At 39.1% G+C, this 15,142-nt stretch overlaps 1 protein-coding gene across 6 annotated transcripts in view; it reads right to left on the bottom strand.

The window, feature by feature from the left end:
- Positions 1-6,323: 6,323 nt before the first annotated feature.
- Nt5c2 (5'-nucleotidase, cytosolic II) overlaps positions 6,324-15,142 on the bottom strand; it is a 131,306-nt gene continuing 122,487 nt past the window's right edge. For all 6 annotated transcript variants that reach the window (XM_090345971.1, XM_090345972.1, XM_090345973.1 and 3 more), the window contains 9 exons: positions 14,060-14,143; positions 12,736-12,777; positions 11,379-11,486; positions 11,038-11,104; positions 10,331-10,501; positions 8,337-8,388; positions 8,142-8,202; positions 7,558-7,734; positions 6,324-7,057 (listed from right to left, as the gene is read on the bottom strand). In XM_090345971.1, coding sequence (XP_090202097.1) covers positions 6,824-7,057; positions 7,558-7,734; positions 8,142-8,202; positions 8,337-8,388; positions 10,331-10,501; positions 11,038-11,104; positions 11,379-11,486; positions 12,736-12,777; positions 14,060-14,143 — 996 coding nt within the window. In that variant the 3' untranslated portion in view covers positions 6,324-6,823. The remainder of the gene's footprint in view (positions 7,058-7,557; positions 7,735-8,141; positions 8,203-8,336; positions 8,389-10,330; positions 10,502-11,037; positions 11,105-11,378; positions 11,487-12,735; positions 12,778-14,059; positions 14,144-15,142) is intronic.

Genomic DNA, 15,142 nt, shown 5'->3' with positions numbered 1-15,142 from the left:
CTTTCCTAGGCAAGGGCAAAGTATTCACATAGGCCTCTCAGCTGGCTCCTGAAGATGAAAAATGGCCACTCATGGTGGGTCACCTTGGTCACTTCTAGGAAGCACGTCAAGATGTTCCTCGGGACTTGATGGGCAATGCACCAGCACCACCTAAAGTTCTTTCAATCCCTTCTCATGCAGGTGACCAGACCTTGATGACCTTTCAGTCATTTTAGGGCCGATGATCCATTCTACATTCCTTTCTGGAGTCTTTTACTTCCCTCCTGTTAACTTGACAATTCCAAAGAGGGCCATGCTGAGAATGCATCTTCCCCAATCTCTTAGTCCCAACTCAATTTATTTGACCAGGACATTTAGTGTTTTACTCAAACGTGGGATACTTCAAGAACTACCGATGACATTAACTTGGAGATACTACTTGATCCTTACGCCATAACCCACCTCACTAGTCACTACCCATTCTTAAGAGGAAGGTTCGTCTATACCCCAAGTCAAATGGTGTCATTTTAGTTGTCTGCTCATATTCCCGCGGAGCAGGCACAAAATAGCAGCAGGGTAGGAGGAAGTGGCTGCAGCATATAAACTCCCAGCTAAGCACTTCGGTGGAGTTTCCTGCTATCCTCTTCTATTTAGATGAATCCTAACTCAACTCTGAAAATGTACACAGAAAACAGAGGCAGCCTTTCTTCCTGTGACTTGTCTGAGCCTTCTATTTCCTTGGAGTATACCCATTAGTCAATTACTATTTCACATCCTATTGTTATGTGCTCTGGGCTTTCTCTTCACATTTCCGATCCTTGTAGTCTCCTCTTAATGCTTCTGAGGAAACAAATACTGATCAGGTTTGGTCATAGCTTCGAGTACACTTCTGGAAACTTGTGTATATGCTGGTACTGGGGCTTTACCTCAGTGTTAGTGCTGTCCTCTAACTTTTTTGCTGAAAGCAGACACTCTACCACTCATACCACAGCCCCACTTCTGGCTTTGTGGTGGTTAACTGGATAGGAGAATCTCAAGAGTTCTCTGACCAGGCTGGCTTTGAACCACAATACTCTGCCTCCCAAGTAGCTAGGATTACAAGTTTAAGCCATGTGCTAGCAGCCATCTATTTTTAAGGTAAATTTAATTGGAACATTGATTCCTAATTAAAGTTAAAACGTCAAACTATAATATTAGATGACCAATAAACTTATGATTGCTTCATTATTTTTCTCCCAAGAGCCCAATGCTCTATGGTCAGCATATTCTTATCTACTAAGTTCCAGGAATAGGGATGGCTTTAGAGTCCTAATCAATGTAACTAGGTGGCATGCTATCTCCTCAGTGGATGATTTGGAAAGCTCGAGGGCTAGTCTCTAAGGGGAATGAGCTCTGGCTCCTTTGCTGAAGTGCTTTCCTACAGAGGTGATTGTCAAAAGTTCAAACAATAGGCCAACACTGGATAGAGAAGATATAGTCTGAGAGCCACAGTTGTTACACGACTGACTTGATGGACCAAAAAATGAAATTACTTCAAAGAGCCACACTTTCAAGTCAAAGATGAAGGCCGATGAAAATTTCTCAAAAAACAAAACAAAAAACAAAACCTGAACATTTAAACACTTTTCAGTGTTGGGAAGGTTTACTTGGCCAATTTTCTTTCCAAATATCTCAGGAACTTGTGAGACTTGGAAAGAACAATTGCTAAATGTCCTCCATGGGAAGAATGTTCACTTTGGGAGAGAAGCCTTACCTCATCCTTATATCCTTCCACACTCATGGACAGCCCTCTGGGAAGAGATGAATCCAAGAGCAGAAGGGTTTTTTTGTTTGTTTTTGGTGGGCTGTGAGGCTTGAACTCGGCCTGGGGGCTGTCCCTGAGCTCTTCAGCTCAAGGCTACTACCCTACCCTTGAGCCAAGCCCCACCCCCACTTCCTGGTTTTCTAGAGATTAATTGGAGATAAGAGTCTCAGGTCCTTTTGTGCCCAGGCCGGCTTTGCACCTTGATCCTGAGATCTCAGCCTGCTTAGTAGCTAGGATTACATGTGAGCCACCACCCGGCAAGAACAGAGAATTCTGAGGACATATTTCTACCCTATTTAATTTATACAACAGACTTGCTAATTCATACTTATTCTAGTAATAAAATAGAGCCATGGAATCTTACTTTGTGTGAAAAACAAATGGGACCAGACTCAAAACTGCTCAAGTTATTTAAAAAAAAAAAAAAAATGAACAGAGCCAGGAGCTGGTGACTCATGCTTGAAAGCCTTGTTACTCGGAGGCTGAGATGTGAGGAGAATGATTTGAAGCCAGCCTGGGCAGAAGTGTCCTTGAGACTCTTATCTCCAATAAACTACCCAGAAAAAGCCAGAAGTGATGCTGTGGCTCAAGTACTAGGTGTGTTAACTTTGAGCACAAAAGCTCAGGGACAGCATGCAGGCCCTGAAGTCAAGCCCTAAGACTGGCCAAAAGGAAAACATTACTTGAGCATGTAGTATCTATGTCAACAAGTTTGAGATGAAATGTTCTAAGTTCTACCAGAAATACATTTTTGCACTAAAGCTCTTCAGAGGAGTTTGAAGTAGTCATGTTTTGCTTCATCTGTGTGCGAGTACACCAGAGTGTACTTACATAAACTGGAGAGGTTACATCATCAAGAGACAGGATCTTAGGAGACCACTGTTGGAGTTACCATTTGTTGCTGACTGAAATGTTGCTAATGTGGCTGATGGCTGTATTTTGTTTTTGAAATTACATACCTTTGTAGGACACCTTTTTCAGATTGTTGTAGTGTGTCTGAGGACAGGGAATAATGGCTGAGAATAGAAAAGCTGTTTTATTCATTTTGTAATCCTCTTTTTAGATGTTTCCTGATACTGCTATGCACTCCATAGTGAGAACAGTATGAGATGCTACTTTATGGTTGGAGGTGCATAGCCGGGCAGTGCAGGTTTCTGAGGTGGCCTGGCTCTGCTTTCTTACGGTTAGTGGAGGTGTATGGCAGGCAGATTTCTGAGGTTGCTGGGCTCTGCTTTCTTATGGTTAGTGGAGGTGTATGGCAGGCAGATTTCTGAGGTTGCTGGGCTCTGCTTTCTCGTGATTCATGGAGGTGGATGGCTGGGCAATATACGTTTCTGAGATTTGCTGGGCTTTGTTTTCTCGCTGTGTACATCATCTCTGCTCCTCAGTGGTGTCCATGTTTCTTTTATCTTCAAGATTATGCAGGTAGCTCTGTGGTAGATTTCATTCTCAGGGCTTCCCAAAGTTGTGTATCATTTGAGATCATTCCATCTGAGGAAAAAAAACTTTAAAGAGAATCTGGATATCCTAGTCACCAAAAAAGAATGTCATGAGAAACATTTAAGTATTGACCCCCTAACTATTAAACCAAGTGAGGAATTAAGACTGTTAATGGCAGGGCAAGGGCTGGATCATAGTTATCATTTTTCCCACCATCAAAGAGAGGTTAAATAGTTTCCATAACATGGAATGTGGACAAAGTTCCTAGCCTAATACAGACTTAAATATACTGTTGTTTGTCTCTAGTGAATAAGCAGAGTATTTAAAACTGCCCAGGCAGCCTTGGAAAAACTTCAGGGCTTTTAAGTTATTCACAAAATATTTCTTAAATCTGATTTGAGATAGCTAATCACAGACAAAATATTTTTAAATCTGCCATGTAACTGCATGTGGTTTTTACAAGTGTTTTCTTAAAGACAGTTATAACATGACAAGCACTTGCAGCTCTAACGTTATTGTAAAACCATTTCTACAAAGCATCTTAAGGTGGCTTGAAGGACTTGATTATTTTAGATCTCAGCAAAGTTATGAGTATGGTAGAAAAATCTTAAGACTAGTATTGAACAGAGAAGCCTTAGAGAAATTAAGAAATACACTATCAAAGCTTTAGCTGATTATTTCTACTGAGGTGAGAATAATGGAACTATTCTTACAGCGGGAACCCACAGAAGGGCTTGGGTATGGGTCAGCTGTGCCTGTGGCCTGCTGTGTGGGATACCAAAGTCCCTGTAAGGGTACATGCTCTCTAGCCTGTGTGGTCCATCACTCAAGGAGTGACTGGTATTTTATGAAGTATGTAACTGAATCGTCTATTAATACCTAAGAAAGTATCTCAGAAGAGATGCCTTCTTGTGGTCTAAAACGCTTCAGGTTAAAAAAAAAAAAAGGATGGACCGGGAGTTTGGCCTAGTTGTGGAGTGCTTGCCTAGCATGCACGAGGACCCGGGTTCGATTCCTCGGTACCACATACATAGAAAAAAGCCAGAAATATTGCTGAGGCTCAAGTGGTAGAGTTCTAACCTTGAGAAAGTCCAAGGACAGTGCCAGGCCCTGAGCTCAATCTCACGACTGGCAAAAAAACAAAAAAACAAAAAAACCCAAAAAACAAAAAAAAAAAAAAAGGAAAAATATATATGTTGTAAGTTCAGTTTCTTTAACTACTGAAAACAGAGAGAGAATTCACAATTTATCTTTCTAAAAGCCCAATTGCGACGCTCTCAGTTGCCTGCTCTCAAACATACTTTTTGACAAGAAGATTGCCATGCTGCTCGGGTCTAATGCTTTTTATGGAACTCTCACTCTTTAATAATATACTTGGTGGTGCCCAGAAGAGTTTTGACAAGCAGTGGGATTCTTATTCCAATTGTGTGCTGTATGTTGTGGCAATGGTATAGTGTCACCACTATACCAGCACAACTGCCTTCCAATTATGTGCTTTTTAATCTCTCAGAACCACAGTTATCTGGTTAATAAACTCTCAAGAGTAATACAAAAAGTGTAGTAAATAAAAAATGATGTCAGTCTTTGCTTCAATAGGGAAAATACATACATGTACTATAACAATAACGTAGCTCTGTAATAAGCCGTGTAAGAAGAAACGTCAATCTGAGAAACAGCATCTATACGGGAATTAGGAGCTGAAATGACTGTAAATATTCTGTGAAATTTTAAAATAGGATTTATATATAACTGATAGTTGCAACAGCATTAACAACAGGACTCTTCTGGAGCATATATTCCCCACAGACTTGCCGAGATGCATGTTCCTCATCATGACGTTAGCTAAAGTCACATACACTCAAAGTCATGAGGCAGTGTGTCCTTGGCTAGGTTACTGAGCTATGTATGTTCCCTATCTCTAAAATGATTGTTTTTTAAAAAGCCTTACCTCATAGCCATATACTAAAACACTGTAAAAAAAATTCTAAGGTCTATGAACCATTATATACAATCATGTAAAATTATATAAAGTCTTGAATATTTCATTTAAATCAAGAGAGTTCTGGAGATGTTTGGCATTTTGGAAAACATGTACTTCTCCTAAGAAAATATAATGTGAAACTGTGGTTACTAAGCCAAACCTTAACCCACTTGAAGATCAGTGGCTATTACTTGTGCTATATATGGAGTGGAAGTCAATATTCGAAGTACTACATTTTATTGAATTCCGGAGAAGCTCTTCTATCCTCCCCTATTGACTAATGACAACAGGAAATGCAAGAAAATATATGAGGATTAAAGCAAGAAGCTACACCACTGTTTAAAATATTGGAATAACTTTCCTATACCAGTAAGGCAGTTATACTGCCTTATGTGTAAGGTTCATTCTTGTCCAAAGCAAGAAGTAATTTCACTGTAGGATTCAAAAGTGAACTTATTTTTCACTGACTGTGCCTTTTGCTTTAGTAAAGTTCTGGCTTACAAAGCTGTCTTCTTATCAATTTTAAAACATAGCAAAAAAACCTAAAGGACAAAGAAACATAGAAGTGACAGCCCACTAAGGAATTAGATGTCAGGAGGAAGCTGCTCTTTTTCTTTTGTACAGGCTTCTTCCTCAGGCATTGTCCTCTTCCAGCTACATTCCTTTATAGACTTGGGACAGAGGAGAAAGACTTAGATTCTAACAGGCATTTGTATTAACTTAAAAGAATGCAGAAAAGAAGTGGACTTTTGCCTCAAAACAGAATCCCTGGGCCAGGAGCATGGCCTAGTGGTAGAGTGCTTGCCTAGTATGCACAAAGCCTGGGTCCCACATACCCAGTAAAGGCCGGAAGTGGTGCTGTGGCTCAAGCGATAGGGCGCTAGCCTTGAGAAAGCCCAAGGACAGTGCCCAGGCCCAGGCCCTAAGTTCAAGCCCCAGGACTAGCAAAAAAAAAAAGAAAGAAGAAAGAAAAGAAAGTAGAATCCCTATAGTCCATTCAATTCCAGTGTGACTCTAGAGCAGGGAATACTTGTTGCAAAAGCACTGAAAGAGCAGCAGCCTTGCCAGAGCACACTCAAAGGCTTATGAGAGTAATCTTGACCTTGACAGAAAGTACACTTGATAATGAAAACAATATATTTCTCCACTGATACACAATACTGTATAATGCACTAAAAAGGTTGGATTTGGGAGTAGCACAATTTGTAACACACAACATTTTTGGATCACCTCTTCCCACCATTCTTGTTCAACTGTGAAACCTTTCATCACCCTTAGCATATATACAGATACACTATGACATACTGAAGATGAAAGAAGACAAGGAAACAGTGTCACAGCTGCTATGGAGCCAACTGCATGCAGTTCAGCCTGACTTTACCCTTTCTTCCAATACAGACTATGTTACAATTTCAAACCATCTGCAAAGAATACAGATACACCGAACTAAACAAATATTACTCTATGATTAGAATATTTTTAAGTCTTCAGAAACTTTCCAGACATACCTTTCATGAATTCCCCCACCCTCCCCAGCAGTACCCAAACAAAGATATCCTTTGTTCCTATGAGTCCTGCCAGAACTTGTTCAAGAGGTGTTCAGGGTTTTGTTTTCCTCCTTATTCTTCCTCTTCTTCCTCTTCATCATCATCTTCATCATGGCAGTGTGTAATTTCCTGGGGAGCCAGTGGGAAGAGGTTGGGGGGTTTAATTTCACTAATTGACCTTGTCAACTGGTGCCGCTTATAGTCGGTATCTTTGAAATCCACGGATGTACGGTTTCGAGTGGCCAGAGGGGACTCCATCTCATTGATATCCACATGCGTGTGCTCCACTGTTGATTCATGAGGCATCTAGAACAAAGCCAGAGGCTTTGTGATTCGAGGCAGAGTGAAAGAGATACTTACCAAATCCCTGACCCCTCCCAGGTGCGCATGCATCTATTCGCAGTGCACTGGAGTTAAGTCACTGGGATATACTGGACAGAACCATCCAAAGCTGCCTGGCGCTTACCATCAGTCATGGCTGGATAATTTATTACTGTCTAAAACTGGATAGGAAAGATTCTTGTTTTCTACTTTACAAGCCAAAAAACTCATTCTGAAATAAATTGGTATCAGAATTTATTTCAGTTAGTGCTACCAAAAGACGATAATCTTTACCACTCAGTATAGCTTAGGAAGTAAAAGTATAGTTATCAGTGCCCACTTTCAGTCATATTTTCTTTGTATAACTTGTCCAAGTAAGCTTTGCACATATGAATTTTCAAATCATCTCCCATGCCATTCTAACAAAGCTGGCTCCAGATCCTGACCCCAAAGGGCATTTGAACTATCAAAGTAACTTTACTCACCAGAACATGGGCAGCCCTGAAGAGGTAGCTGAATGGATAATACAGCAGGTTGATGAACGATGCTGCATAGAGATCAGCATAACGCATCACTTGACTGGCAAAGAGCGTCTGCCGGGAGCCACTGCGAAACAGGCTTCCCATCATCCCATAACACATGTCCATGTCATGAGTTACTTTCTAAAAAGAGAGAAAAAAACAAGATTGATTTTCAACTGATTCTACAAATATGTATTGCTTACCAGATATATGCTAGTCCCTGTATAAAAGTTAGAAATATGGTCAGAAGCCAATGGTTCAAGCCTCTAATCCTAGCTACTCAAGAGGCAAAGATCTGAGAATCGAGGTTGGAAGCCAGCCCAGGAAAGGAAACTGTGAGACTCTTACCTCCATGAAACTATAACAACCACAACAACAACAAAGCCAGAAGTGAAACTATGGCTCAAAAGTACTAGCCTTGAGCACAAAAACTCAAGGATAGCGTCCAGGCCCAGTGTTTGAGCCCCAGGACTGGAAAAAAAATTAGAAATATGAGAATAATTTAAACAACTGATTTTCTAAGTCTCCTCTAATCCCTGTTTGGATACCTTAATTCGTCTCTGGATGGAACTAATGTCCGGGCGCTCATTGCTACTGCTGTCAAGGTGCCTAGAGACAAGAGAAAAACACAGTGAGAACTTCTAGAAAGATCCTAATCTATACTAATTTACTTACATAACTTACTCCCAAAAAGGTAGATTTTTTTTTTTTAAAGAAAGAAGTTTTAGTTATGAGCAACTTACTTGTAGAGTTCAGCCAAGAAAATATCCAAGCTCTGAAGTTCTTCAAAAAGTGCTATTAAGATTTGGGAAAGAAATAAAAATGTATTATGTAAATCAAATCAAAGGATGTAGTTTTTAACCAGTGCTAAAACTAAAGAGTTGCAGCAATAACCAAAAAGTACAGCCTGAGACTAACTTGCCATAGTCAGGTGATACATAAATTACCTCTTGCTTTGGGAAAATTCACTGACAACCTATTTAAAATCTAGCAGCAGATGAACACCATAATTTCCAAACACTGACCACAAGTTGCTATTTTCTCATTCCAAGTTTGCAAAGTGCCAATTCCTACTGTCTCAGCCACAGTAAGCAAAACAAGTTTCTGTGTGTCTACTAGTCCTGGAGCTAATCAAGGAAGCGGTCTTTGATCATTATTTTTTTTTTTGCTCAAGGATAGTGTTTTATCACTTGAGCCATACCTCCACTTCCAGCTTTTTTGTGGAGGTAAAGAATCTTATGGACTTTCTTGCCTTGGCTGGTTTCCAACATATATCCTCAGAGCTCAGCCTCCTGAATAGCTAGGATTATAGGCATGAGCCACTAGTGCCTGGTTGGCAGTCCCACTTTTTAAATTTTTTTCGTATTTTTTATTGTAATTAATAGAAGGGTTACAGTTATATTCACCAGATAGAAGATACATTACTTCATACATATTGATACCCCTTCTCATGTTTTTGTCCCCATTTCTCTCCCCTGACCCATTCCCCTCATCTTGTTTTCTTCATTTTTTGTTGTTTTTAAAAACAAAACAAAAACTCTGGACTTAGGTGCTATCCCAGAGCTCTTCAGTTCAAGGCTACCGCCCTACCCCCAGGCCTGGGTGTTGTCCTTGAGCTCTTCAGCTCAAGGCTACCACCCTAACCTTGAGCCAGTGCCACTTCTGGTTTTCTGGTGGTTAACTGGAGATAAGAATCTCACAGTTGGTCTTTAGGTGTTCAGTGCCTGGGCTGGTTTTAAACTGAGATCCTCAGATCTCTGCCTTCTGAGTAGCTAAGATTATAGGTGTAAGCCACCACGCCCAGCTTGGTAGTCCCATTTTTGAAAGAAGGGTTGAGAACTAGGTGACCTGTCCAGTAGCAGCTGGCATCTATTTCATGCTTCTGACCTATTGTAGCCTTTCTCAGCTTGGGTCCTCAAGAGAAGTAAGTGTTAATGCATCCATTTATTTTGTAATTGAAAAGAGTCAAAGTATTCCCTGTGTTCTATAGTTCAGAAGAGGAGCCTTGGTTGAGAAAGGTTATTTCTATCTTCTTTATATACATACTACCTCAGTTAAGGCTCATCAGTCTTATAACATTGGTGCAATTTTTCTATTTGAGATGAGGCCTAAGTCCATTCATGTTTAAGTCCTACTTGGGAAAGGGAAGTTAACTTTCTAGTCAGTAACTTTTACCAGTGTGATGCTCACTAGATAGAGAATTGTGTTACATGTAACTACGTCCACACTTCAAGTGTATGTACTTTATACGCACAATGTGTGTGGCTCAGTTCAAGAACACAACTTGACCCTATTCTCTACTTCTCAGAAGAGAAAATAAATACCAGGAAGTGATTAATATTCAGAGCTGTTACTGCCCCAGAATCACAGATAGGGGTTATGAGCAGAAAGACTAGAACTACTAGATGTCACTGGAGAAATAAGGACTGCAGAGCAAGGTAGAGTGCTGGTTCACAGGTTAGCTAGTATTGTAATATATCTCATGTTACTAACATTCCATATTTATCCTCAGAGATAAAAGGAATTGAAGACAGCTATATTTATATTTTCAAGTTCTAGAGTTCTGTGAAATTGATAAATAGTCTATAAGGAAGAAGATGTAAAAGTATCAGCCCTCCACCCTTTCATCGTTTATGTAATCGTAATACAAAGTAATAGTTTATCAAAGAGGATCAATTCAAATCTGGCCAGTTAGCTATAATCAAAGATTTATAAAATAAAAGCAATAGTTGCTTACAACTCTTGTCAGTCCAAACATGTAGCTCCTGTGCAAGTTCAGGAATCACCAAGAAAGTTCGCCACCCTTGTCGTTTCTTTGATTTTAGAATGTCTCCAAAAATATGATCTCCAATATACAAAATGTCTTTGCCTTTGGCTCCCAAAAGATCACAGATTGTATCCGATGAGCCTAAAACAATGAACAATGAGAAAGCAAAAATGCTGCCATATTTAAAGCCAACAAAGCACAGTAACTACAAATTCTATGGCTAATATCACTCTTGTAATTACAGGCGGGATAGACATTTCTTAAAGACAAAGGCTCACTTTACTCTGCTGACCAGAGCACTGATCACCAAGTCTAAGAGTAGTACTCAGATTTAATGAATATAACAAGTAGAAGTACCACAACCACACTACATCACTTGTCACTAAGTTGACTTTTATTCCAGTTTCTAACTTTCAACATAATATGTATCTGAACATTCATGAATTCTCTGGATACTCCCTGAGAAACTCTTCAAATGATTCCATAGCACAGGGAAAAAGCCTCAAATAGGCAAAAGAACAAGTGGGAAAGCTGATCCTTTTAGTGAAAGTAGATCCCATTTTCCTTAACTCATTATCCTAGTAGGTGACACCAAACCATCCACAATGAGTTCTGAGCAAGGGCAACATACATTGTACAAATACAGTAAATAATGGGAAGGGAAGTTTGCAACTCACCTCCTGAATAGACAATGCCATGCTGTAAGGGGCCTGTATAGGTACCAATTTTCAGCTTGCCAGTTTTCTGTGTGAAAGAGAACAGATTCTGTAATACTCTGTTATCCTATCACCATCTCTACCCATATTTCTACTTCACCAGGCAGCCAAATGAATGGCATTTATTCTTTTCAATTAACAGTGTATCAGGCTATCTCAGTTAAGACTAAAACTTAATTTAAATCTTACAGAGAGCCATAAGCTAAAAACACTTGTGAGTAAATACCTCTAAGGGAGGACATAGAGCAAGGAGAAAACCTGAAGGATAGTGTGCTAGCAGACCTATCATTCTCTCTACTTACAGTATCCACTTGACGTAGTACCGTGCCTTCTCCAAAAAAGAGTGGTTTCCGTGCATCTACCAAGATCAGGTCAAAGTAGGACTGCCATGGTCGATGAGAGCTCCCAGGCTGGGGAAGGAATCAGCCAAAAGATCACTTTTCAACTTTTTTTTTTTTTCCCTATCGGTCATGGGGCTTGAACTCTGGACCTGGGTGTTGTCCCTGAGTTCTTCAGCTCTAGGCTACGCTCTACCACCAAACTCACAATGCCATTTCCAGTTTTCTGGTGGTTTACTGGAGATTAATAGTGTCATGGACTTTCATGCCCTAGCTGGCTCTGAACCTTGATCCTCAGATTTTAGCCTCCTGAGTAGTTAGGATTACAGGCGTGAGCCACCAGCACCCAACTTCACTTTTCATGTTAAAGCTCCAATAGTTAATCTCACTTAAATGAAAGGAAATTTAAAATACTACATATACTAAAAAAAGAATTCCATCATTTATTTAAAAACCTTGACTAATAATGTGATATCTTTTTGGAAAAAGGTACAGAATTTGGCAACTGAATTTACAGCACTTTAATGCACGCAAGTTTGCTCATACTTAGAAATCTAAGAAAAGTTACTAGGCAAGAGAGAAGTATGATCGACATCAGAACACAGAACATATAGTTAGGGCATTTTACTGGTTTTGTTCTCAGAATGATTGCTACTAGTCTACACTGGCTTTTAGTACATATTGCAAGGTAAACACTAACGTAGCAGTTATGCCCATTAAAATTATTTTCATTCTGAAATGGAACCATAGCAGAAACTTGTCAAGACAAGCTCAAGGTCACTGTACACTGTAATTTTGGGTAGTTTCAAAATACAGATTTGGCTATAAAAGGCTACGACTGAAATTCTGCAAGTATGTAGTTAAGTTACAGTGGGTATTCCTTAAAGTATTCTCATGTTGCAAGAATGAAGCTTTCTTCTCTAAATACCAACATTAAATGCTCTTTTGATACAAAAAAACTCAGCTGTAATAGCACAGTCTATATTGTCAGGAATATACAACTTTAAATTTTGTTTCTGCTAACTTTCTCAACTTGAAAATTCTACTGTTATACAAACTTAACAGTTTTGCACAGAAATTATTAGACGTAAAATTATTAAGATCCTATCTACTAAAAACTGCATGTCTCTTTTATTGCTAGTATTTGAATTGTTAGTAATTTAAATTCTACCAGACCTGGATTACTTCTAATGGTAATGAGGATCAGACAATAGGCTTTAAAACCACAACTTTTCTAGGTGAGTCCTAACCATTTCTTTCCAGAATGATTAACTGCATTATTATACTAAAGCAATGATCTTTGAAGTTACTATTATATTACCTTGGGTCCATGTGGGAAATCAAACAGGTAAGTCATAATTTTCTGGGGGGGAAAAAAACATAAAACCTGTATATTACTTTTGTAAAAGATAGATAACTAAAAAATAAATATACAAACTTTTTATTAAAACATTTCTGTTTTTACTACAGGATCCACTGTGCTCTATTTCCTCTAAAGTGAATAAAATCTTACTAGGACAAGATAAAAATAAATGACTCATTAAAAAAAAAAAGACCTTCTGACATTCTCAATACATACTTCAGATGTTTTTGTACAGATTCGTTCAAGTTTTCTTAGAACACCTACTTGGAAGAGTACATTAAGGTCACAGAAAAGACTTGAGTTTACATGGTTATAAAATATTACATAAGGAGAACTAAAACTGGAGAATGAAGAACTTCTTACTAGAACTATTAACCTGTAATTTTCTCAGCACAATTACAAAGGAGTTATACTAGTTAATCATAACTAAGTCATTTTTAATGTTAAGAAATAGAAAGTTTCAATGGCTAAGATTCTACCAACTATCCTGTAGAGCTTCCAATGGCAGGGAAGTATGAAAGTAAATGGTACAGTTTCTCAAATGGAAATATATAATGTTCCAAAACATAGAGCCACTTTAATCACAAAAACGCTTTAGGTAACCCTCAAATTAAAACCCTCAACTTGGAATAAGAGAAATTAGTCAAAAAGGATATTTAAAAAATTAGAACAATTCCAATATGGTCTTAATCATATACTTTTGTGTGTGGGGGGGTCGGCTTTAATTTTGGACTTGGGTGCTGTTCAGCTCAAAGCTACCACTCTACCACTTGAGCCACATTCAGTTTTCTGGGGGTTAGTGATAGGAATCTCAATGACTTTTGTGTCTGGGCTGGCTTTGAACCCTGCTCCTCAGATCTCAGCCTCCTGAATAGTTAAGATTACAGTTGTGAGCCACTGGCACCTGGCTAAATCCTATATATGAAGTTTTCAAAGTCAGATGGCAAGAAACTATCTTCATTTAATATTTTTTTCCCCTGGTGGGGCTTGAATTTGGGGCCTGGGCACTGTCGCTGCGCCTCTTTATCCTCAAGGCTTGTGCCACTTGAGTTACAGCACCACTTCCAGATTTTTCTGCAAGGTTTATTAGAGATAAAAGTCTCATGGACTTTCCAGCATGTGCTGACTTTCAACTGTGGTCTTAGATCTCAGCCTCCTGAGTAGCTAGGACTATAGGCATGAGCCACCAGAGTCTAGCTTAATACATTTCTGTTCTCAGAATGCAGTTCTTTACAACAAAACCATTTATCTGTATAAGCAAATATGAATTTTAAACACTTACATCTGTATACTTATAGTCACTATTGGTGGCAAGAAATACTTTCCCTACTTCATTCATCCGGCTCAGAAGCAAAGGCAATTTTCCCTAAAGGAAAAAATGATAATGAACAAAACATAAAATACTTCTACCCCTCCCCTCCCCTGGAGTACTAGGTTTTAACTCAGAGCCTCATACTTGCAGTAAGCACGCTTATCACTTGAGTCATGCCGCAGCTCTTTTTGCTTAGTTTATTAGATAAGTTGCCTAGGCTCCCCTAGGACTATAACTGCTGCTAAGCAGCTGCTTTCTAAGGAGTTGGGATTTCGGGCATGTACAGACTTTTTGTTGTTGTTTTGGTCATGGGGCTTGAACTCTGGGTCTGGGCAATGTCCCTGAGCACTTCAGCTCAAGGCTACTACCCTACCCATTGAGCCATAGTGCCATTTCTGGCTTTTTAGTGGTTAACTGGAGATAAGAGTCTCATGGACTTTAGTGCCTAGGCTGGCTTTGAACCACAATCCTCAGATCTCAGCCTCCTGAATAGCTAGGATTATAGATGTGAGCCACTGTGCCTCACTCCTAAAGACTTTTACTGATCCTTAGGGATAATTATATACTAGAATTTGCCCATAGAATACAAATAGGGGTAAGATTTGAGGAGTTGGTTGATTTCAGAACTATGTATTTAAAAGGCCACTTAAATAAAGTATTAACACCATTGTAGTACACACACATATAGACATATGCCATGTAGATTACATGATCATTAACTACATTTATCTATCTTTCTAGAGTCTATCTCAGGAAAAAGTTTCAATTGTCTTATGATTTCTTGAAATGTGTGATTTAAGTTGAGAGATCAGGAGATGTTGATTTTTAAACATAACCAGCAAATATATGCATCTCTATATGGTGATTATTAGATATGACTAGATTGTGTATAACATGAATGAAATGATATATGCAAGTCAGCCTACAACTGTCCATACCCACCTGGAGATAACTTCTGATATGCCTAGAAAGAAAAATACCTTTTCCTCATTTTACAATAAACAAGTTCCTATATAAATACTCCTGAACCTGCCCACGTTCAGTGTTCTTTCT

This window comes from Megascapheus bottae, chromosome 15 (genome assembly GCF_031878675.1).
Source record: "Megascapheus bottae isolate mThoBot1 chromosome 15, mThoBot2.hap1, whole genome shotgun sequence".
Lineage (NCBI taxonomy): Eukaryota > Metazoa > Chordata > Mammalia > Rodentia > Geomyidae > Megascapheus > Megascapheus bottae.
The sequence above is the reverse complement of the archived record's forward strand: the minus strand, read 5'-3'. Positions and strand labels throughout refer to the sequence as shown.